Here is a 25,907-nt window from a genome sequence, read left to right on the forward strand (position 1 = left end):
GAATGTAAGTGAATGTACGTACCTGCTGAGGTCTTCCTACGCAATATTATCATTTCATCAAGTATCTCAGTCACGTGACCATGGCTTCGCTACATTATAGAAACCCCAATATTTTTTTTTATTTACTGATTGTCTATAGACTGTCAAGACGATGATTCTATGTAACACTAGACATGCTGACAAGAAAATACTTTGCATTGTAATTTTACATCGAAAAAAGTAGCGGAGACATTCAGTACATTGTAACCTATAAAGACAAAATTAAACCGTTGCCATTTCTTACAGGTACGAAGATAGTTATTAGCTAGATATGTCCCTGAAGAGCCGTGGCATTTATTTTCCAATTACATTCTAGAATATTTCTCTAAAAATGTTATCATTTTTCCATTTAGCTGGAAACTTTGATAAATAATTGATAAGTAAGTTTGAGCAACCGGATGACGTTACATCATTATCATTATTATTGTACCACATATATATAGCGCCCTTTCCATGATCAAAGACGCTTAACATAGCACAAACGAAACCTAGAAAGGCGCGAAATTAATCGTCTGTGCTCTCTACTAGTACAAACACAGAGCGATCTGACCAGCGGGACAGAGTAAGAAAAAGCCGCTAAAGCCACTAGAAGGGGCTTTAATAGATCAGTTAATGTTTTTTTTTTACGATATTGTATTTTGTTTCATGTTTAGATCTGCTTATATCTAATGTAAAATGCTAGGTATCTTATTATCGCAATGTAATTTTAAATTATTTTCTATAATAGTTCAATTACCATTTGTATTGAACATTATACAGATGTTGTTTATGTAAAGCACTTTTGAACGTATTTTATATGAACAGAGTGATATAAATATGGTATATAATAATAATAATAAAGGGAGAGAGAGAGAGAAATCCCTTTTAGATACAAGCTTTTCGGTTAACTTAGCTTAGTTCTTTGCGAATAGACAATCTGGTTCTTTAAACGTGTTCGGTGTATAGCTACGATACACACAAAGCCGTCTTTCCTTGGATAAACCAGTACAGTCCTCTTACCGGCCGTTTTCTCTTCACTGTACACAAAAAGAAACACTTTCTCCACGACAGTTTTAGAATCCATCAAATGTATGAAAGTCGAGTAACGACTCGAGCTCTATGTTAAATACGAAATTAAATGTGTCTTTATGTCGAGTTCTGTGTATCTTTATCAGTTTGTTTTGTCAAGTTGTGTGCATACCAAAACAACACACACACTTTTAAAATTTTGTTATGATGTTTGAGGTGTGTGCCAGGATGAAACAAAGAAACGTGTTGCCTAAACCACGCGCACGCCAATGCAACATCACGAAACACCCTAAAAGCCACCATAGATAAATCAATGACATCATTTACATATGACGACATACTGAAATTATCACGTAAATCGCAGGATAATGGAAGACGAGTTTCAGATGTTATCATCGGCGAAATAAAATTGTTTAACGAGCTGAATAGAAAACGACAAGTTTTATATAAAAAAGGTATATATCAGTTGACAATTTCGCGGCAATGTTTTTCGCATGTTCTGTGCCGTAACTACGTTGAGGCACACCGAGGCAGATTCCTCGGTGTTTTTTTTAAGCAACATGTTTTTTTTTCCTTTTTTTACATTTGATCTATCTTTAAAAGTTCTGTTTTCGCTCTAAACAAAACAGATACATTTGATAAAAATATCTTACCTGATTTGTCTATATACCCAGGTATTTTTGTAAATGGTTTATTCAAATCCTCTTCTTAGATGTAAATATTTCTTTGTCCATTTTAGGATTTCTGTGTACTGAAAACTCATTTTGATGTGTCCCATCAAGAAATGCCCAAGTCATATATACATATTGATGGAAATGATATCTCGACTTGACTTTTTGTACACTGGCGTACGAAAGAGACATTGAGTTTTGGTTCTTGTGCGGTTGTAAAGTCAACGGTAACTCCTAAACATAGTCACACATTTCCCTCAAATCATTTCTCATATAAGCATTCAATTTTTTACTCTTGCTTGTGAATCACACAAAAAGTTTTACTAACAATTTCATAATCTGGCTTTAAAAACGTACCGTTTTCTTGTGGAACTTAAGAACTTCTGAGCCCACTACTTGTTCTCCGATTTACCAGTCTAGTATGGTAAACCTGTCAACCCGAGTTGCTCAAATTCATTTTTCTGAAATGACTTTTAAATGCATAGTTTTGCCTCATTGAATATTCCACATTTCTCTAAGAGGGTCCCGAACCCCACTTCTACTTTTACTCAAATTACACAGACGAGTAGTCGTATGCGTACACTTTAACCTGATTTGCTAAGGTTTTTTGTCAGAGATGGTGTATATGTCCCATTTATCTTCTATTAATTTAAAATTTCGCGGGTAGGACCCTGGACCCCATCTCTATTTTCTACTCTAGTTATGCAGCCGGGAAATGTATACATTTCAACCTGATTCTCTCAAATTTTTTATCAGAGATGGCTTAAAGAGAATTCCTATAGTTTTTTTCCTTTCATAGAATTTTTTTAAATTCACATATATGATAGGAAAATTTGTGCTACAAACAATGAACAAATAAAAACAATAGGTCACCAGGCTTGTTTTTGTGAAAACTTCTTTTGAACACACCCACTGTTGCTGAAACTACTAGCGATTTTTCAACATTTTCATTATTTTCTGCTTTTTTATAAATACCAACCAAAATATACATCAAGACAACACAATAAGTTTTTTTTCTTTTTACAGATTTTATTATATACTTTTGATATCATAGTCATACTTGTAATACTCTATCCTTACAATAATTGATACAAATGAAAAAAAAATATCGTTTCATATTTACTTTTGTGAACCTTTTTTCAGTGAAGAATACCCATAGTGCAGAATATTTTTTTAAATTTTGAAAAAATTCTTTCATAGAATTTTTTCCTGTTTTTCTTGTGTATAGATAATTGTATTGTGAGCATAAAAATGGCTAAAAATGTATGGGTCACCAGGCTTAATTTTATGTTAAGACCGCTAGAATACAACACCTGTTCGGACGGAAAATGGCGCGAACCTGGCCAAATTGATTACATGTATGTCTGCTAGAAGTTAAAAAAAAAGTTTTATCAGTCTTATCAGTACTAAGTCAATTATCTCACATTATATGAACAACACTGTCTTTGTACCAAAATGCGATGTGAAAACACAACCACAAAAATAGCAAGATACCTGTCAGGCTTGATACTTGTCAATACAACATAAACCAGTACCAACATTTGATTACTGATAAAACTTATCAAAAATGTTATTTCATTCAAGATTCCTCATATTTAAGACTGTCTGTAACACGTTTCAACAAATGTTGACTTCAGTTCAGTTTTCCATAGAAAGTGTCGACTGCGCAGAAAGATGCGCATAAAAAACTATCGGAATTCTCTTTAAAATGCACCATTTAGTCTTTTATAATATCAAAATATTCTTGGGGAGGACCCTTGAAATCCCATCTTTACTTGTATACCAATTATGCAGGCGACTAGTTCAAACTTTTTAACCTTATTTCCTCCTTTTTTTCGAAGGTTGTTTAAAATGCACAGCTTTGGCCCCAAACACAACCCTCTACGTGAACTCCAATTATGTAAGCAAGTAGTGTGACATTTTGCTCAGATTTTTGTCTGAAATCGCTTGAAACTAACACAGTTGTATTGTATAGTGTCAAAACTTTTCAAGACCTCAACTTCGCTCCAATATTTCAGACGAGTTGTGTGTACATTTCTAAAATGTTTTGTCGAGATTTTTTTATCTGAAATAACTAAAAATACACCATTTTGTCTTGCAGAATTTCAAACAAAATCTCAGGATGGGCCCCTGTAACCCTGCCTTAACATATGCTACAACTCTACGTGATTTCTATGGTTGAAGAAAAAAAAATGTTCAAATTAAATGATGACTTGATCGTAATTTGTACCTAAGCCCATATATAAAACACTATAGCGTAGTCACACCCGTAATTGTATAGTTGCTAACAACAAGTTCAGTTACAAGGTTTACTACAACTTATATTCTTACTTCATGTTTACTCATATTAAATCAAAACAGAAAAAGGATAACGAATCTTAGAACACAAACTTTTATAGCACATAGACTGTATCTTGGAGTCTCACAATTAGATCTCGTCCAAACGACTTACAGTAAAACATCTTTGATTGGCATTTAAGTTATAATTTTTATCTACTTTGGTGGCATGGCAGATATTACACATCACGCACTAGCTAGAATATTGATTAGATAGACATCATATATAGCACGTCTGAATTAACATACTAAATGTACGAATTATGAATTTAAACGCACGTGATAAAGCATGAAAAATACAAGGATACTGTTAATAAGGAACGTGATGTAGCACATATATAACATCTGTTGTTTACAACATTGCAAAAAGAATTCGTGACCCGGCAAATTGCCGGTTACATGTTTAACTTTAAGACAAAATTGAAATGCAATATACATGTAATAAATGTACATTGAATGGACATTAAAAGTAAATAAAATCAATTACAAAACAATAATTCATACACACATTATGATACAAATATGTAACTATGTTACAACTCTTTTTCCGAAAGAATTCTGCCTCCGTGTTTTTTCTGGGCTGGTCACGGCACTGATGTTTTAATCATGTCTATTTTATAAAAGATAAGGGTAAAGGTCTTGCTTATTATCGTGTCACCCCTTTTAAAAGGGCTAGCCAATTTGGTTTATGAGACACATTTATTGTGCGTACCAATTGCCCCCAACCCCTAGCACTTTGCGAAGGGCCGGGCCGATAGAAGTCGGTAACCGTTCATCTAACTTGCTCGTGCCTCACGAACCGGCAATATACGCATGTATGAAGACAAGGTTTTGACATGTTCATTTATAACAAAACATTTTATACTTTGCGTTGCGGATACTAAAAGGCTATTTTTGTTTATGACATCTGACCTTGATCTGAAGGTTTAAACTTGCTCTTGACCCTGGGAACAAATTGTTGGGTATTTCTGAAGGAAAGAAAACTGAAATAACGGTGCTGAAGGCAAGAATCTGATATGTGTAGGACATTGACAGCCAAAGACAGTGTATAGAGACGGACAGACAGACGGATTGAAATATCGAAAAAATCTCGTAGAACACGAAATGCCCCCCTCCATCCCTTGATGCATTTAGTAACTGCACAAAGAACAGAATCTACTGGGTCATTGTGAACTTAACGTTTGACGTACTGACATCAAATCAAAATAAAGGGTCATTTACTAGTCATAAATGACCTCTAGATCAAATCTGATTTTAGACCAAAGCATTCTCTTGTTATCTGACAAAATGACCAACCACCCTATCAAGTTTCGTTAATTTCCTGATTCTAATCCTAAGCGTTCTCAAGTATCATTCGGAAACGCTTCAACTGTTCCGGATCGCTGTGAACTTGACCTATGACCTACTGGTCTCAAAATAAATAGGAGTCATCTACTGGTCATGATCAACCACCCGATAAAGTTTCGTGATTCTAGGTCTAAGGGTTCTCAAGTCATCGTCCAGAAACTGTTTGACTGTTCTGAATCCCTAAGATCTTGACCTACTGATCTCAACATCGACAGAGATCATCTGCTTGTCGTGCCAAATCTCCTTATCAACTTTCAAAATCCTATGCCAAACCATCCTTGAGATATCATCTGGAAACGGTATACCTGTTCTTCGTCAATTTGACCTTGACTTTTGACCTACTGACCTCAGTATCAGTAGTGGTCATCTGCTGGTCATGATCAACCGTTCTATTAAGTTTCGTGATTCTAGGTCTAAGCGTTTCATAGTTTTTGTCCAGAAACTGTTTAAATGTTCCGGGTCACTGTGACTAACTATTGACAAAGTGACCTAAATTCGATAGAGATCATTTGCTGGTCATGACCAATCTTCTTATCAACTTTCATAATCCTACGCACAAGCATTCTTGAGTTATCTTCTGGAAACTGTAGACCTCTTCTTCGTCAATGTGACCTTGCCCTTTGACCTACTGACCTCAAAATCAATAAAAAAAATATCTGCTTGTCATGATCGACCTTTCTTTTAAGTTTCGTGATTCTAGGACCAAGCGTTTCCAAGTTATCATCAAGAAACTGTTTAATTATTCCCGGTCACTGTGACCTTGACCTTTAACCTACTTACCTCAAAATCAATAGAAATAAATTTGCCGGTTATGACCAACTTTCCTATCAAATTTCATGTTCCTAGGTTTAAGCGTTCTTGAGTAATCATTCGGAAACCGATTGTTCAACATATTAAAAGACCGACAGACCGACCGACCGACCTCTGAAAAACAATATACTCCTCCTTCTTAGAACGGGGGCATGAAAATAGGGCTTCAGAACTAATTAACATGTCATTTACTACTTACAACATCGTTTTCTGAAAGATAGCTAAACAAAGCTATTCAAAAATCAAACTTTAAATGTACAATTATAAGTGTTGTCCAATTTTTCTATACTTTTACAAATTCAAGGGCCGTAACTCTCATATATGCATATCTATTTCTATTTTTAGCCCCAAGACTGATTTATAATTTCCTCCGACATACATTTCGCATAAAATGTTGGGAATTTGTATTTCATAAAAAGGTATATGGTGGGTGTTGTATACTAATACCTTTTATAAATGATTTCAAGGGGCATAACTCTTCTAAAAAGTGCACAATTCGGCCATATTTTCAGCCTTATAGCCTACACTATGTAGAGTTCTTTTTTTTCAGTTCAGTCACGCAATGTTTTTTGTTGAATTTGCAGGTACTGGAACTCCAAGAGGGAAAGTTACACCGTCTATAAGAGATTTATTTCGTCCCTAGTGTACATTCGGTTAGAGGGATTGGACTTCTGAGATATTGTTTAGTGAAGCTGTTGAAATAATTGAATATTTACAAGCAATTAAAACGTTATAGCATGATGACTAAAATTATTTGAAAAACCATGAAATAACTGTACAAGGGTTTGACATTTATAAGGAAAATGCTAGGGTAAGAATGCAGTGATAAAATTCACCTTCGATATGACTTTGGCATTCGGAATTAGCCAAGTATTTGATGTTTATGCATCGGTTATACTTTCTCTGACTAGATCTATCTATTTTCTTTGACATCTTAACTTGGATTAGTAAATTACTTGGGATACTTAAAGCCAGTGTCAACAAATGGGAAATAATGGATAGCAATAACGTTGTAAATATATTACAAATATAAGAATGATATCATGTTAGAACTGTTTATTTTTCAGCCACCGCATTTTCATCGTATGTATGCAGTTATCGGTAACCTCTACTTCAGACTTAATGAAATGAAAAATTAACTATTGGCAAAACAAGACGTTCTATCAAAGTGGTTATCGCGCTTTTCTAAACGGGATGTTTATTCTAAGTACATGCTGAGTTTGATTTGATATCGAAATTTTACCAACAAATTTTACTAGAGCTTCTAGATGGCTGATCATCAGGACAACATGATCACTTGGAAATAGTCATTAATTTTAATCATAAATAACAAAAAGTCTAAGCTGATACTGAAAATGTTTTGTGAACATGAGACCAGGTTATTATATTTAAAAGTGATTTACATGTAACCTACTTTGCTATCTTTCAAGGTTATATAATTTTGTAAATAATACATTTCTCAATATTATCCAGTTATCAAGTATTTAAACAATACCTGTGATTGTGTGCTTGTACACGGAAGTATAACTTACAATTTTGATCAGTAATATTTAGTTTCATACCTTATATTTAATGTTTTCTAAAGGATAACTGTAATGCTTTCGTAAGTTAAACAAGTTATAAGCTTGCTACATAGAAACGTTTTGGGATATTCAACTACTCGAATGGCTGTGATGAAATTGTTGCATACACATTGTTGGCTGATTTGTCCATACGAAGAAAACTGATGTAGATATGTTTTTAGGGGTAAGGATAAAGAAAGGTTTGTGAGACACAAAAAGATATGCAGATATGGGAAAAGTCCAAAGGTTGATACCGAATGTGGAGTGGTTCGGGATATTAGTGGTAGCTTTGAGACTAGCAGTATTGAATATGAACTAATGGCAATGGCAGCTACACATCAATATGAAAGAGAAGAGAATAAGAGAAGTCTGTATAGGTTTCCCAGAGGTGAAGCATCTCCGATCATTTATATCAATGAAAGACTAAATTAATTTAAAATTTAAAAAAAACTGAAGAAAAATTGTTAAAAGAATTTCAAGGTCAATGCCAAATTCACGGTCAAACCTGAAAATTGGTAATTTTACGTCTTTTAGGTACATATTATTGCCTGTATTTTAATGCAATCGGACAAATGTGTTATCTATTGTGATATAAAGAAACGCTATCAAGTATGCTATAATATATTAACAACATAAATTTGACAAAATGATTATAAACGGGAAATCCATGATGGCGTCCAAGATGGCTAAAATGATCTTAAAAAGCAAAAGAATTACTATTTAGTTCATAAGGTTCCCACTATCTCCACTGTCAAAGCATTTTATCTAAAACTTTAAAAGGATGAACATATTTATATGAGAATATTTATCCATACTTAAAGGTTACAGAGGAAGCTAGACCTTTGTTCCGTTTTAAACGACAGAAATACAAAACAATCAAAGATATCGTTCATAGTGCTTATATTCTAACCTCGCCAAATTTTGTTATCTGTGGATGCAAAATGAAAATTATAAAGTATCTTTCGTTGGAGTGATTGTTACGATAGATATTCCACCAATATAAGAAATTAGCCTTTATGTGCCATATAACGATAGTCAAAATTACCTCTTACTTAGACTCAGTAGTGTTATATTTTCTGGTCCATCAAGATTGTGGCTTCAGTTTAATGTATCTATATTGTTAAGCTGACAGAGAGTCTGACATTCCCTTAGAATAATATTATATCTATGAATATAGCTCCTATCAGATGTATTACTTTCAATAGGTACTCAGTTTCGGTTGTATGGTAAGTATACAGTCGTAGTCAGGAGATGTCAAAAAAGACCCCAGTTTCACGATAAAAAAATAAGTGATTGCTTCGCTAAGTCTGTTATTTTAAATGCTTGTTTTATCTCCTTGATGCGTCTTCAATGTTGGCTTTTTCATCTATATCAGAACCGTATATGACTGACTATTCCATAGATCAAAACCCAACAATTCTGAATTTTACAGCAAACGAAGAATAGAATTAGGAAATATATACTTAAGCAAATACGTATGTTCGTTATATCATACTTGAAGAGAAATATCAACTTTGCGTGACTGAAATAAGTACTGCAGACAAATACTACTAAACATAGTATAATTTAGCTATAAATGCATTGTTATAGAAAAAAATCAACATTAAATAACAATAACTTAAGCAATAGCTCGATTTTAAAATAACTCATTTAATTTAATAATTGCATAAGTTTTGTGTGAAATTAGGGCCAGGAAGTATGGTAGTTGTATATTTAAACATCATTTTTTTAAAACTAATTTATAGTAGTCTACATCTATAGTCTACATATATCAATATTTTTAACATATATTTTATAATGAGATATATACGAAATCCCAATGGTGACTTCACATTTCCATTTTCATTTCCTATTATACATTATGAAATATACCAGTACAGAAATTATGAAAATTTTAATGATACTTCTCTTTTTTTAATAGAAAACGAGAAGTGAGAACTGTGAAATGTGAAAATTCACATTTCTCACTTCTGATTTTATAATTTTCTGTATGTGTCCTAGAATAAGATTAAAATAAGAAATGTGAATTTCACATGTTTTTACTTCACACTTCTCAATTTTTTTATCGAAAACGTGAAGTGAGAACTGTGAAATTTAAAATTAACATTTCTCACTTCTTATAAGAAATGACAAATGAGAAGTAGGGAATGGGAATAGTGAAACGTGAAGTCACTACAGAGCTTTTTACGAAAGACCCGTGGTGACATTTCAACTTCATTATTTCAAGATTTCTGCTTCCTGATTTCACGATTTCCACTTCATGAATGCACGAATTCACGATTTCTGCTTCCTGATTTCACGATTTCCACTTCACGAATTCACGATTTCACAATGGTGAAATCGTGAATTCATGAAGTTATAATCGTGAATTCGTGAAGTGGAAATAGTGAATTCATGAAGTGGAAATCGTGAAATCGTGAATTCATGAAGTTGAAATCGTGAATTCGTGAAGTGGAAATCGTGAATTCGTGAAGTGAAAATCGTGAAATCGTGAATTCATGAAGTTGAAATCGTGAATTCGTGAAGTGGAAATCGTGAATTCGTGAAGTGGAAATCGTGAACTCGTGAATTCATGAAGTTGAAATCGTGAATTCGTGAAGTGGAAATCGTGAATTCGTGAAGTGGAAATCGTGAATTCGTGAAGTGGAAATCGTGAATTCGTGAAGTGGAAATCGTGAATTCATGAAGTGGAAATCGTGAATTCGTGAAGTGGAAATCATGAATTCATGAAGTTGAAATCGTGAATTCGTGAAGTGGAAATCGTGAATTCATGAAGTTGAAATCGTGAATTCGTGAAGTGGGAATCGTGAATTCGTGAAGTGGAAATCGTGAATTCGTGAAGTGGAAATCGTGAAATCGTGAATTCATGAAGTTGAAATCGTGAATTCGTGAAGTGGAAATCGTGAATTCGTGAAGTGGAAATCGTGAAATCGTGAATTCATGAAGTTGAAATCGTGAATTCGTGAAGTGGAAATCGTGAATTCGTGAAGTGGAAATCGTGAATTCATGAAATTGTGAAATCGTGAAGTGGAAATCGTGAAATCGTGAATTCGTGAAGTGAAATCGTGAAATCGTGAATTCATGAAATTGTGAAATCGTGAATTCGTGAAGTGGAAATTGTGAAATCGTGAATTCGTGAAGTGGAAATAGTGAATTCGTGAATTCATGAAGTTGAAATCGTGAATTCGTGAAGTGAACTCGTGAATTTGTGAAGTGGAAATCGTGAAATCGTGAATTCATGAAGTTGAAATCGTGAATTCGTGAATTCGTGAAGTGGAAATGGTGAATTCGTGAAGTGGAAATCGTGAAATCGTGAATTCATGAAATTGTGAAATCGTGAATTCGTGAAGTGGAAATCGTGAATTCGTGAATTCATGAAGTTGAAATCGTGAATTCGTGAAGTGGAAATCGTGAATTCGTGAAGTAAAAATCGTGAAATCGTGAATTCATGAAATTGTGAAATCGTGAATTCGTGAAGTGGAAATCGTGAATTCGTGAATTCATGAAGTTGAAATCGTGAATTCGTGAAGTGGAAATCGTGAATTCGTGAAGTAAAAATCGTGAAATCGTGAATTCGTGAAGTGGAAATCGTGAATTCATGAAGTGGAAATCATGAACTCATGAAGTGGAAATTGTGAAATCGTGAATTCATGAAGTGGAAATCGTGAAATCGTGATTTCAAGAAGTGGAAATCGTGAATTCAGGAAGCAGAAATCGTGAAATCATGAATTCATGAAGTGGATATCGTGAAATCAAGAAATCGTGAAATCATGAAATCGTGAAATCAAGAAATCGTGAAGTTTTTTCGTGAAATCGTGAATTCGTGAAATCGTGAATTCATGAAGTGGAAATCGTGAAATCAGGAAGCAGAAATCGTGAAATAATGAAGTTGAAATGTCACCACGGGTCTTTCGTAGCTTTTGCATATATATTTTCATTTCATTTATTTTCATCTGCAGTGACATATGTTTTCTAAATTTTTACTGAAGTTTAACATATTTCATTTTCACTGTTTATCCGGAACTCTTTTAGTTCATTTCAATAATTGAATAAAAAGTGAACTTTTTCTATGTCTTGTTGACGTCATTGACTTAATCCAGTATTCTTGCATAAAACCTTTGTTTTTTGCCGATTTCGGGCATGCACAAACAGGGGAAAAACGTGTACAAACAAGGAGATTCTCGTGAGCACGCGCTGTTGGTGAACGTTTTGATTATGCTGTTGCGGTTCCAACGTAAGCAAATTATGGATCCCGAATCAATTTCGGCCGAAGTCGAAAGGTCCGAGATTTATGAAATTTTTTCATCTGCATTTTTAATAAAAATATCATTTTTCAACTTAACTTTACTTTAACTTGTAATAAGTTGACGTTCCGTATTATTATATTATTACGCGTATTTTAGGCATTTACCTAGAGCATTTTATTTTCAAGGGAAATAATTGTGGTCTGACTGTATTATTTTGAAAATCACAGTTGAGATTTTTTTATGTGTGCACCGGTACAGTTTTGCGGGGAAGCGAAAGTTGCCATGGAATTTTGTCTTCTTCTAAAAACAAGGTAAGTTGACAGTTTTTGTTGAAATATATATCTGATAGCTGACACATAGGAGAATGTTTTGGTTTATATCCATCTTGCATATTTTTTTGAAAATGAAGAGAAACAGGGGGAATTCTGTAAATTTCTTCTTATATGCAAATGAGCTGAAAATGTATTGAAATGACTAGATCAGAAGTTTATGCCTTTCCAGTAAGTTTTTCCCTACCTTTGACGATAGTTATTAAAAAGTATAGATATCAACCTCTTTGCTGATATTAGTACCTAAAATTTTCAGTCTGTGAATAGCTGTGGAAATTTGGGACTTCCTTTTTTTGAAGATATAAATAGATCTAAGCTATATTTAGACTAAAGTTTTTTTCAGTATAACAGCATGTAGAGAACCCTTACATACAGTCAAATATTCTTGATATTGCAAGGAAATATAATGCATTTTTCAAGTGCTTGCTGTTTCTTATGTTGTGCATACTTGATATAGGTCATTGTCAATGTCAACTATCATTATACTGACATTTGAAGTTGTTTTTTTCTAAATTACCTCCCTTATATATGCATTTTTCTTCATTCATTTTATTGATAATTACTTCCCTTTATGTTTAGCAAAAATTCTCAGATTGCATTTAATTAACTCCCTTTATTTAACATGAAAAATTCTCTTGTCTAATGATTATTTGTATATTTTACTTACAGTGTCTGATACATGTAGTTGCAGTCTGTCTTTGGAAGCTGTAGAAATAACAAGAAAGAGGCTGACATAGTGGTATAGTTTGTTATATATGAAGTTTATTGATGGCATTCATGTCATGATGATATCAATAAAGTACAACATACATTGATTTTCTGACAGTCATGTGTTATTACATTTGAACTGAGACTGTTTTATAATCAGGTTCATGATACTTTTTTTAATATACATTGTATACAATAGTTGCATTTTTTTCAATATTAATAATTGCAGCTTTATAAATTAGAACACTTCAGGTTCATGTTTGATATAGTTTATTAATGATTATAATTTTAATCATACAATGAGTTATGAGATATTTTATTAATTTTAATATATTTAGATTAATAAATGTAAAAAGTCTGTATTAAATGCATAGGTCATCTTTTGTACAAAAATAAAGGAAAAAAAATGTTGTATAATTTTCATTTTCAGTTTTGGTAAGGAAAAGTTTGAGTATGTACATGTACAGTTGTTTGACCTGTCTTACCCTGTGGCAGTCCAAGAAGATGTTACCATTATGAAAAATGCAGGAGGTATTATGCTTTTGTATGTTAAACAAAGGTCTCAAAGCATTTATATGCTGTATGGCTACATTCTTGCTCCTGAAATAACTGTACAAGACAGCTATAAGACTGACATTCCTGACAAGATGTGAACCTTCTGGACTTTATGTCAGCCTGGCATAAACATTTCTTTCCTGTAGCTTTGTGTATCCCTCAATTTACTAAGTACATATCTCCATTAAAAATAATGATAATAGATATGGTTTAGTAATAAATGTGTGATAGCTTTGTAATGTCAACATTTCAAAAATAGAATGAACATGTACTTTGATAATAAATATTGAAATACAAATTTCAGTATATTGTATCAGTCAGCAAAAACATGAAGTACATTTGTATCTTTGTATTAAGATAATTAAAACAATTATATTCAAATGCTTTGACACTGATTTTATGTTGATTTCCTAGAATGTGTGTGAATTAATGTTTTACAATATTTCAGAACTTGAAGACAATGGTTAGTGCAGAAGGGACATAAAAGTTATGACAAAAGTAACAGATATAAATAAGGTAAACTATTGTGATAAAAAGACATGGCCGGTGCTGCACATCACAAAGGCAATATTTGAATTTAATTTTTTGTCACTTATGAGTTCTGTAAAGCTGATTTTGCAATATGTATAAAATGATTAGGATTATTTTTTTTTACTGTGATCTTTCTTTCACATGATTTTGTCAAGACTGACAATTTGTTCATTGGAATAAAATAGTTAAAGGCGGCATTGTGTCACATAAAAATATGTCTGCATAGTTGACTAACATTAAATGTCAAATTGTAAACAAGGAAATTCTAAATTTGGAAAATCCTTTGTTGTTTTTCTTCATTTAGCTCAGTTGAAGGAGATGAAGTTTGAAGCAATTTTCACAGTACAACCTCTCCAGAAGCTCTCTGAAGCAAAAACCTCTCTATAACAACATCATGAGAATTTCCCTAAGCTGAAATATAACTATCAAATTTACTTCTCCAGAACAACAACCTCAAAATAACTAAAATATTTGTATATCCCACAGGGTATTGCTCTACAGAGGTTGCATTGTACTTATAATATCTATGATTTCAAATGCTTTAAGAAAAACAACACTTTCAACAAGGGGAAAAGTGAACATATATTACTCATAAGGTGAAGTTTTGGCAGTTCTCAAGTTCATTGGTTTTGCATGCTATATAAAAACACTTTTGGTAGTTTATCATTGTTACATCGTATACTAATCAGAGGTTGTAGGTTGTTGTTGGAGCTTTTAGGTGAGATCATAGGTGAACATCATCAGATTTATCTGTTTATTTTTTTCACCATTTTATTGAATATGTACATTGAATGTTATAAAATATGCAATCTTTTCAGACAGTCCTATTAAATAACTTGTCATTTAGTGAATCTAAGTATATGTAAAATTTAAATAAAGCAGCAAGCCAAGTAGCAACACAATCTTGCTGCTTAAAACAGGTAATTCCTTAGACAAGTTGAAAATAGACAAAATGTCAATTTGTAGAGTTACCTGACTTGCTGCTTGATAATATATTTCTAAGATTAGAACATCTGCAAATGTCTAAAATGATGTTATAATTGTTTTAAAAACTATCATGTTTTATTCTCTTTATGTAATAAAGTTTTACATTTGTATTTCCAGAAGTGCTACAAGTGTGTTGTCATGTGAAATGGAATTTACCCCAACTGTGCTGCAAGATGTATATTCAAGTGCAAGACAGCCATGCACCAGCTGTAAACTGAGATGGACCCATATAATAAATATCTTGACTTTTCTATGTATTATCATCTGTACAGAATGTGTTCATGACAAGACTGTATACATATATTGTTAACTCATTTTTTATTTCCATTATTGCATGCATGTAAAAAGCAAGCATTTAACAATTGCATTCATAGAAGTGTTAAAATGTGATCAATCTAATTTAAAGAAACACATTTAATTGGACTTTTTAAGTTTCATAGTATTTGTGGTGGAGACTGGCCCAGTCATTCAGCAACTTATACTGTCTGTGTGTCATTTCTTGTATGTTATAGTTTTCTTATATAATACATTAAATGTCAAAGTTATGGTAAGATGAACTCATTCATCACTTGTAGATTAATGTTAAAAGCAGTTCAACAATTTACCATAAGTTAACTTATATTCTGTTTAACCAGAGTTGTCACATATTTTCATATGAATATTTGTATAATACAGTCTAATCTAATCTACATATGATGTTCCACAATTTTTTAGTTATATTTTATGTTGATATTTTATGTTGTTTTCATGTCTCAACATATAATTACTAACATCAAAGAAACTTAAGTATTTTACAATTTGATGGGTATAAATGGGTGTTTTGTTTATATATTTTATTTTTTTCCATCCAGGAGAATAAAGAAATATACATTTCAAAATATCTCATCATTCCAGATAAGTACACCACATAATCAAGATAAAAGAAATAAGAACAAAATATGTTGGTGGAATTTTATTTTCAAAAATTTGATACACAGTCTTTGTAGTATTTACTTCTTTAGATATGTTGGACTGAAATGGGAATAACAACATACTTTGAATTTTTGTAGTCATAAGTTAATATGGGAATTATCAACTTAACTTAAAAAGATTTTATCTCACTGTTATGCCATCTGAGCTTTAATATTTTTCAACATTGTCGTTGGCAACAAGGCTCAAAATTATTTGTTATGTATACCTTGCATTCATGTGTGATAAATGCTTTCATGGTATTCTTTAATATAATTTATGCTTTTCATCTTACCATGGATTAAAAAAATATAAATTTATTTGTCTGAAAATTAAGGTAAAAATACTGACTGATTAAATTGCAATATAAGAAAGCTTATTTGAGATAAAGGGAGGTAATTCCATAAACATTTATGTAGAATGTAGATGATAAATGTAATGAAGGGAGGTAATAAAATATTGTGAAGTTATTAGTCTTCATTTCTTTGATGAGCTAATTAATTGTTTTACATTTTGGTTTATTAACTACAAGTATGACCTAACACGTGTACCTGTCCTGAAGGAAAATAAAATAGGTTGTTTGATGTCCTTGTACTGTTAAGTTGTTCCTGTATTTGTTTACATTCCATGTCTGAATGAAATGACGAAACATACTTTAATGAGGGTATCCCGGGAAAATACCTAAGTTTATTTTTATATCAGCAAATTTGATGAGATAGTCATTCAGGAGCTGTCTATCCTATTTCCAAAAATGCTATGGGGACTAAATGTTTTGGAGTAAATATCTCTTTTAAAAAACAACACACAGCGTTGTAATATTGTATATATAGTATCTGATGCATTTAGCAATATATATTTGGAGTCAAAATGTTAAAAATTCCGGTTTTAATTTTTTAGTTACAATGGCTACGTATTTGACTCGAAGTAAGTTTACACGCCGCGATTTAATCCCTGAAAATGATAGGCAAACAACATTTACAAAAATACAATTTTGTTTTCCAAATTAATTTGAGTCGAGAAAGTTGACATGCTAACTTTAAATCTTACACTAAAACTTTTAAAAATTGTTTGTGTCTACTTTACACATCTATGCTGTCTACTGATGTAGTGATGGTGTGTAATGTAAAGCATAAACATGACGAAGCTTAAAGTTTGAAGGATTTTTCCATAGTTAATGAACATTTGATGAACAGAAGGTATTTATTATATATTTATCAATTTATTTGTAGATCTTACCAACCATGTTTGAGTTTATAAATCCAATCTAAGTTGATTATATCGATGTTGGAAAAAATTCAAATTTTTGTGTTTATCAAATTTTGATCGCGTTGGGGTGGGGTGCAAAGCAAAAGTTTCTAGTTATAGTCCTAGAGATTTCATTTTTAACGATATGAAGAAAATAGGTATCGATACCCATTTCTATTAAACGATAATGTTTACATTTAAAAAGCGTAAGGGACAGACTATTAATTTAAACCAAGCAGAATTGTGTTCTGTCGGCACCTCACCTGCAAATTGTGTAAAGACAGGATGCCGTGTATGCCTTTTTCTCATAATTCCGAGCCTCTAAAGCTAAAGTTCCTACCGATATATCGGAAAAAGGGGGAGTCATACTTATTTTACATATATTTAATATTAAAGAAATTACCACAGCAAGAATGTCCGTTCGACATGTATAAAATATGCACTATTTCTGTAGGCCCTGGAAGAAATGCATAAATAAAACATGTGTCCATAATAACCTGAAACGGCCGACTTCGATCGGCTAATGTCAGCTGAATAGTCTTGTTTTTTTCGATATTTCCAGCACTTTAGTTGTGTTTTATGCAAGAATAGCGATACCACACGTTTGTTTCGTGAAACAACATCTGCAGAATCCCTCGGGCTATGTTGGTGCAATCGCCCTACGGGCTCGTGCACCAACCAATCCCTTAGGATTCTGCAGATGTTGTTACATAAAAAAACGTGCGTTAACCCTACATTGATACATCGCAGCTAACCTTCGCAAAGGGAAACCATTCTCTTTCGAATGTGTACGCCAGATATGAGCAGCATAGCTTTGTACAGAAGGTAGGTGTGGGAGGGGATATCCGCTTTCAAGTAATCGGAGGGCCTCCCCTTGAAAAGTAGGCAAGAGATGCGTTAAATCTCTTACATCTCATTCAGCGTTATTTGAGTAGAGACTGGCAGATATGTAGGTGAACCAGTCAATTCAAGTCATTGTAGATTCTGTTGTTTAAATTCAGTTGAAGATAAAAGACACTAAGTCTTTCTGCTTGAGTGCGAATTATAGTTATATAACATAATTCGGTCGAATGCCTTCGGGAATGTTTTAGAAAATACTGACTTCATGCGTTTAACAACTAAAAATCAAATCACATTCATTCTATGAAATTATCCTGGAAAAACAGCACTAGGCTAACTTATAATTGCGAAACATTATGTAATATTTTTGTTTTAGATGATTGCGTTTTTAGAAAGTGGCCTTCCCTGTTGGATATTCATCCTTGTTTTTAGTTATTCAAAGAAACATATTCCGCCGCCATTTTTATCTTGCATGCGACAGGGACATGGTAGATAAATTGACACACATACATAACGAAACGCATTTTGAATAATAGTAACTTTTTTTCCTTAATATATGAAAATAAAACTGGATTTCGATTGCGCGGGGAAATAATTTTGCGGCTAATGTAAACAAACATATTGGATAATATATGCATACCCAGAAACCACTCACATGAAAAAAGTTTGTGCTCAATTTAATCTTCTGCATGTTCATGCATTATCTTGCATGCGACAGGAACATGCTTATTTTAGATAGAATGAACCCCAATTTTACCTTTGACCTCAAAAGTGTGACATTCACTTTAAATAGGAAAGAAAAAGAAGTGGACGGGCATTAACTACATATTGTCTATGTGCGTGTGTGAAGTTTGAGAGAGGCAGGTGTAATAGTATTAATTTATGAGGCCACACATACAAACAGACCGGACAGACAGACCGCATGGTGACGTCCTTCAAACTTCGTTTGCGGGTTATAAATAAGAAGAAATACCATAGGAAGGGCAAAGAGGCATATAGTCTTTTTTATGAACGTCGCAAACATTTGTGCAATACTGCAAGCAAACATGCATACAGTCAGGACACTACACCGCATCCTCTTTCGTTGACGGTTAGAAACAAACTGGAGGTTTTATCAATGATTTTATTTTATTTTACCAAACAAGTATGGTTTCTTTATCCACAATACATTGGGATTTGTATGTAGATCATTCTTCAAGTAAACAAATGCACTTTTGACGCCGACGCAATATCTGGACAAAATCAGCGATCAATCGAGCTTTTAGCTATAATTCTACCTGTAATCTGCCCAACACATTATATAAAGAAACAAACAAAAAAAACAAAGACAAATATCAAACAGGGAATGCCACGTACCAAAAACGCAGCCTCCAAAAAAACGAAACCCACAGCACGCAGACGTGCACACCACAAACACACACATACACATACACGCACACACACACTAAGCCAACACGTGAGGACAAAACGAACAAACAAAGGAATACAGTGGGGCACCGCCATGGAACGGTCAGTGGCAAAAACACCACTGGGGAACTTAAACCGGTTTATGGTGCGCACCCAACCTCACTCTTACCCCCACCATGTTCCAAAGACACGGGGCATTGTAAATAAAAGTAATCCCCTCCAGGTGAATCTCTAACACACGTAATGGAAACAAAAAGGCATGGTATGTAAAACACAAAAAAGCAAACCTTTAGAACCAAAAACGTATGTACTCAATGCCTTTTCAGAAGACAGAGCAACAAGAGAAACACCCTTAAGGGCCCGACGAAACAGTCGTTCAGTTTCCAATGAAATATAAATATACAAACCAAAAAAAAGCATATTAATCACTTTAAAATAGTTTTTCTTCCAATCTTGAGCGGTGAGTTTATTGTTTTGGCCGGTCACAACAGGAAGAGGGGAAGTACACTCGTTTATAGTGTTATAAGGAAACTCATTATGAGTAAAAGAAAGCACAGCGGTACTGAGCTAGGACACGAAGGAACGAAGAAAGAATACGACTATTTATATTTGGTCTACTTGTGACTAGACCTGCGTAGGTTTACATTTGATTTAGTGGTGATCAGCATTGGGACGCCCTTTATTTGGAACTGCGAACTGTGCTACATATCTTCTTCACATATGCTGTAATAGTAACGTTTCTTTTTTTTTTTTTTTTTTTTTTTGTTTTTTTTTTTCATTTTTATTTCGAAAATAAGACTGGATTTCGACTGCACAGGAAAATAATGTTGCTGTTGTGGCTAATTGCTATAGTAAACAAATGTATATTGAAACATATATGCATATCCAGAAATCATTACATCCTCATTTAATCTTCCACATGTTTATGCATATGTTAATTTTGTTTTTTAATCCTATACCGGATACTGTTTATCCGGGGCGAGCTAAACTAATGCATTTTGCTTCATTTTTTACAGTAATTTGAATACATATGCGTGACTAAGTATATCAAAACATGATTTTTAATGAGGTGTTTATTACAAACTACCTAAGATTCTGGGTCATGGTAATTTTCCAACTCTGTCCGATAAAATACCACGACCCGTTTACTTAAATAGGTTATGACCAGACTGTTTGGAAGCACATTTCATGTTTGGTGTTCAGATCTTTACAAGTGGACACTGAGCTATGTATGACGGAACAGGTGGAAGACTTCATGATAGGCAGCTATAAAATCCCATTGGGACATATCTGATTTAATACTTATCTTCCTGCATAATTTGTCGGGCTCACAGATTGCTCTGCCTTCTGCAAGTCTTTAAGTACATGCTTGTACGGTTATTTAGATTTACTTTTTATATAACTGTAGACGAGAATTGGTGGGATTTACATTTTATGATCTATTTATGATACATGCGCTATGGATTTGCCGATTAGGGATGACTTTTATTTACAATGTCTGATAACTTTGGAACATGGTTGGGCTAAAGGTGAGCTTGTCGAACAATTAGCCAGTGTATATCTTTCCCTGTATATCCATATATATATTTGTTTCGTTGGATATTCTACCTTAGGTATCCTATATAGATGTCTTTATTTTGTTTCGCTTTTGAGGGGTATACGTTCCTAGAGACTCCCATCAGATCAGTTTTCCCTTTTAGTACGGTTCAATACATTAGATTGGAATGTGGTAGAAAGGGGAAAAGAATCAATAAGGTCACTGAGATAGAACTTTTTCTGATAAGTGCTTCAACTCTCCTGATGATCATTATCGAAAATTATTGTTTAGAATTATGTTGTGGTCTGTTAATGACTCATAGCTTCTGAGGTAAACAAGATAATGGTCAAGGTTAAGATAACACAATAAATTTGAATTGCTTTTAACTTGAAACTTGCGACTACACTTAAATTACTAACATTTAACGTCTTCCCTTTCAGTTAAAATGTTACAGGCATACTCAGTGTTTAGTCTGTTTACCAAAATCATAAACATAATGCAAATGTCGAGACGAATATTTTTTTATTTATTACTAGAAAATATCTCTTAGCCTTGAGTAATTTGATGAGTGAATGTATATTATATGTTACGCCACTCATCTCATAAGAACTTGAAATTTTACTTAATCTATTGTTTTATTGAACGTCTCGTGTCATGGTAATCTTCTAATGGTTACCACGACAATCCGCCCTAGTTCCAAACAAAACGCTGTCACCTGATTATATCATTATCTATTCAATACTGCTCTACAGGTAATTTCATGATGCCCAAGACTAGGAAAACCAGAGAGGTATCACACTCAACTGCATCAATGGTCATTTGTGGAGTCCGAATTGTACAATATGACTTCTTCAGCTTCTGCCTTGGATTTTACACTACATACGTACTATGTCCTGTGTTCATTAAATTCCCATATCCTAAGACTAAATATGTAGACTTTATAACATCCTTCCTCTTTGTTAACTGATAAGCTTAGATTGTAACCATTCTATTTGCAAACCGTAAACAATATCCCTCTTCCCGACCTTTGCGCGTGTGTCGGCAGAAAAAAAAATTTCAAAAATGAGTATTTTATTTAAAACACAAAAATAACAAAGACATTAAAAATATGTTATCTCAATTCAACAATAAGCTTGCGATTAGAACGTTCTCCACCTCTGTATTTTACCAGATATTATCAGAATTTTATCTGTTATCAATAACACAAATTATTAATGCATCAGGATTATTATCTATCAGGATTATATATTTTACGTGACAACTCACGAAATGTGAAAACAGCAAAAAATTTTATTTGTGTATTGAAATGTGACTTCTATCCTATCGCAAAAATGCTTAATTCTGTTATACGCTACTTTTACAAGCAACAGCAAAATATTTTCCGGCACAATATTGCCAACATGCATTCTTTTTGAATAATGAGTCGTTGAAAAAACTATCAACTGCAAGGTTATTTAAAAACTGAGTTTCAATTTTTAGCCCTTCTTGTGTTTCAAATGGTATGACGTTGATGGTGTTTGACTCAAATCCAACAGCAACAACAGTATCGCCATGAAATGCAACCGCCAGTGGCATTTTCATGTGATTGCATGTAAAGACATTTGACAGAGCTCCTTCCCACTTAAGAAGAAAAACTTTATTTGTTTTTCTATCTGAAAGACATATCAGATGCATCTGTGGATGGACGTCGATATATGCCGGCTGAATAAACAACGCACAACCATTTTCACCCGTAGTTATTCTGTTTTCTTCCTTTGACTGCGTCGTGTCATAAATGACTAGACAAGCAGGTTTTGAAGATGCAATAAAAAGTTTGCCATCGGCATATGCTATGCCTTCACATCTGCAATATACTTGTATTTCTTTATCAATACGAACTGACCTATCCTCAAGAATAATGAGCGAGACCTTTTCCTCTCCTGGTTGCGTAACAACAACGCTCGTACTACTTATTCTAGCTATATCCCATGGACCAGAAGACAATTTTATTTGAGCGACTGTGTCTCCATCAATTACTTTCTGCAGTGTATTGTGTATACAGTCAATTACGGCAATACTGTTTTCAGAAAGTGCTATGCATTTTGGGAGACCGTATTCCGGATAATCAACAATTCTACAGCTGCTTGACTTCTCAATCTGAACCAGTTCACCTACATTAGCGACATTAGTAAGCATATTCTTTAGCACATTATTGGTGAGAAACGTGTATGTCTGAGGAATGTTACCCACGTTGGTTCGTGCCATGTCTTGTTTTAGTTGTTTCATAAATGACTTGGAACGGTATAAAGCAACAAACAACTTTTCCGGCTGAGCCATATCCTGTAGTGTAGTTAAATCATCTCTTCTCGAACGGACGTCATCTACCGCTTTACTATTCGATTGCTTAATTGCTTGCATTTTTCTTACATATTCATTTCTTTTTTCCAAAGCTTTCTTTTTTAGTTTGTCTACAGCGTCCATTTTCTCCTGCAAAAGCTGTTTCATAATATCAATATCTTGAAACACTTGCTTAAACGACTCATTGCACTTTTCTTCGTGTTGTTGGGAAAGACCCTTTTTTTCTTCGAACATATTTTCAGACTCATCTAATTCTTTAAGAAATTCTGAATACTCTTCCGACTTTTCTGTGTGAGTTGAACGTTCAGTTAAATCCCTAAATCGACACCCTTTGTGAATATTTGCGATACAATTTACACACAATAACTTATGATGTTCTTCGCAACAGAAGTTAACATTGTTATTTGCATTGCAGTCACATTTGTTGTCCACAACATCGGTAGATACTTGTCGTCTAGGCATTTTATCCTTTCCAACTAACTTATGGTTTCTACATGGCTTAGGTTTACAATGGTTTCGTAAGCATTCATCACACAGGTATTCCAAACAATCAGTACAATATCCCTCCGCAAGCTTTGTTGCACAGAAGTCACAATTCCTTGCTCCTTTTGCGTCATTATCTGAACCTGTGTTTTCCGTACTGCTAGCCATCTCTCTCACTCGCTTCAATGTCAGTTTGTAACTCATAATCACATAGTTATATCAAGTTGAACTTCAAATGTGTAAATTTATGCGAGGTGTATACAAGTGATAGATATCCATCCGTCACAAAATACCTATCGAGTTTCAACTTTGAATACCTTAGCAGGAAATTTGGGTTATTTAACCTGTTGGAATGTCAAAAATATGTCGGGGTAAATTTTAAGCAAACAATAGAAAATGTTTATATTTGAAAAATTATACTTGGTAATTTCGGATGATGAAGAAATAAAACAAATAACTCTATTCGTGAATATAAATTCATGACCTATCTAAAAAGAACGTTTTCAGGACATTCCAACGTGTTAAGAAAGGTCAATGGTTTTGCAGCTTCCAACCCATACCTGATATAATCGGTAAAGTCGCCACATTACTTAAATTGCGACAAAGTGTCTTGGAATACAAGGAACAGGATAATTAAACCTGTCTTGCCTTAAATTAATCATAAGATATATTTTAGGTAAAACTTAACAAATAAAATTAACATACCCGTTGGTACAAAAGGGAACATCTGCTGACATTGACTACCGTCTTATTTGACGATCGCTCCTATTATTGACTATTGATAGACGAACGCTCTGTACAGTCTACTTCCGTTTGGTATGGTGGCTGATTTCTGCCATTTCGTATTGGCGTGTCGACGGGACTAAATCACGACAACACGAAAACTCGACAAAAACATAATTTATCGAGTTTTCGTGTTATCGTGTCGCCGGGCAAAAACACGAAAACACGACACATTTTATACGAAATTTTTGTTTATACGTTTAGAAGGCACCGACACGAAAAGTTTATAGACAAGTTTTCATGTTGGCTGGTATAAATATGTCGTGTTGGCGCTCTTTATTTTTCGTGTTTTCACCCCACCAGCACGAAAACACGACAAATACTTTATATGTCGAGTTTTCGTGTATTCGTGTTTTCTCCCCGCCTTCATGAAAATACGACAAATACATTATCTGGCGAGTATTCGTGTTTTTGCCCCGCCGACTCGAAAACACGAAAACTCGACAAATTAGGTATTTATCGATCTTTCGTGTTTTCGCCTCGCTGACACGACAACACGAAAACATGACAAATACTTTTCAGACATCTCTTATGAAACGTAGAATAATTCTGAAACCAGTGGCAAAGGGTTTTAGAATCACTTTTCTTTCTATTCAAACGAGCCATCTATTCGAAATTTATCTATATTCACTAAAGCTCCATTAGGAGATCTGAGATTATAAAATAACACAATCATATATCAGATGTAAGTTATCGTTATAAGCCTACAAAGTGTATGTATATCAGTCCCGGCTTAAGAAATATTAAATTGGGTTCGGTGAGCGGCAACAGTTAAAGAATGAAGGCGGCAAAGGCGAGCCGAGTGGGGTTAAGTCCGGAAGGGGGTAACCCTCATGTAAGGTAGGTCAGTGCTTGTCCCCCCTGTAAATGTTTGAAATAAATGAATAAAATGATGGCCCCTGTTGCATTTTTAGTCCAAATTTTAAGGTACGGGTGTTAATCCCCTCCTTAAAGTGGAATTACAGGGTCTCTCCCTTGTCAGTTTTAAAATATAGGTATGAAATGGTTGTCCCTGTTGCATTTTATCCAAAAGTCATGCCGTCCTATTTAGGGGGTCAGTTGGTATTCCCATGGACATTTTTGAAATATATGAATGCAATGGTGGCCTCTGGTGCATTTCGTTGTCTAGATTGTTAGAAAATATTATTTTGATATTCGACCTTCGTCTTTCGATATCTTTTTATGTAACAAAATGG

At 33.7% G+C, this 25,907-nt stretch overlaps 3 protein-coding genes across 4 annotated transcripts in view; 1 reads left to right on the top strand and 2 right to left on the bottom strand.

Annotated features, from left to right (window-relative positions):
• Window positions 1-8,213, top strand: part of LOC123523913 (uncharacterized) — a 356,017-nt gene extending 347,804 nt beyond the window's left edge. Inside the window, exons 5-6 of one of the 2 annotated variants that reach the window (XR_008370366.1) lie at window positions 6,797-7,023; window positions 7,280-8,213. Coding sequence is in view for 1 of the 2 variants with exons in the window: in XM_053539434.1 (XP_053395409.1) it covers window positions 6,797-6,855 (59 nt within the window). In the remaining variant the exon portion in view is untranslated. Of the gene's footprint in view, window positions 1-6,796 lie in introns of both variants that reach the window. The other variant, XM_053539434.1, reaches the window with a different exon arrangement.
• The window catches only part of LOC123523912 (uncharacterized), a 91,542-nt gene that overhangs the window by 25,700 nt on the left and 39,935 nt on the right, over window positions 1-25,907 (bottom strand). The window lies entirely within an intron of this gene.
• On the bottom strand, window positions 22,173-24,150 carry LOC128555808 (uncharacterized). The gene has a single exon (XM_053539424.1). It carries the CDS (start codon window positions 24,130-24,132, stop codon window positions 22,453-22,455), a length of 1,680 nt encoding a protein of 559 aa, XP_053395399.1. The 5' UTR covers window positions 24,133-24,150; the 3' UTR covers window positions 22,173-22,452.

This window comes from Mercenaria mercenaria, chromosome 3 (genome assembly GCF_021730395.1).
Source record: "Mercenaria mercenaria strain notata chromosome 3, MADL_Memer_1, whole genome shotgun sequence".
NCBI classification, from domain to species: Eukaryota; Metazoa; Mollusca; class Bivalvia; order Venerida; family Veneridae; genus Mercenaria; species Mercenaria mercenaria.

Bases quoted from the DNA above. Each gene is read 5' to 3' on its own strand.
- LOC128555808 (XM_053539424.1), bottom strand. From the start codon at position 24,132: ATGAGTTACAAACTGACATTGAAGCGAGTGAGAGAGATGGCTAGCAGT.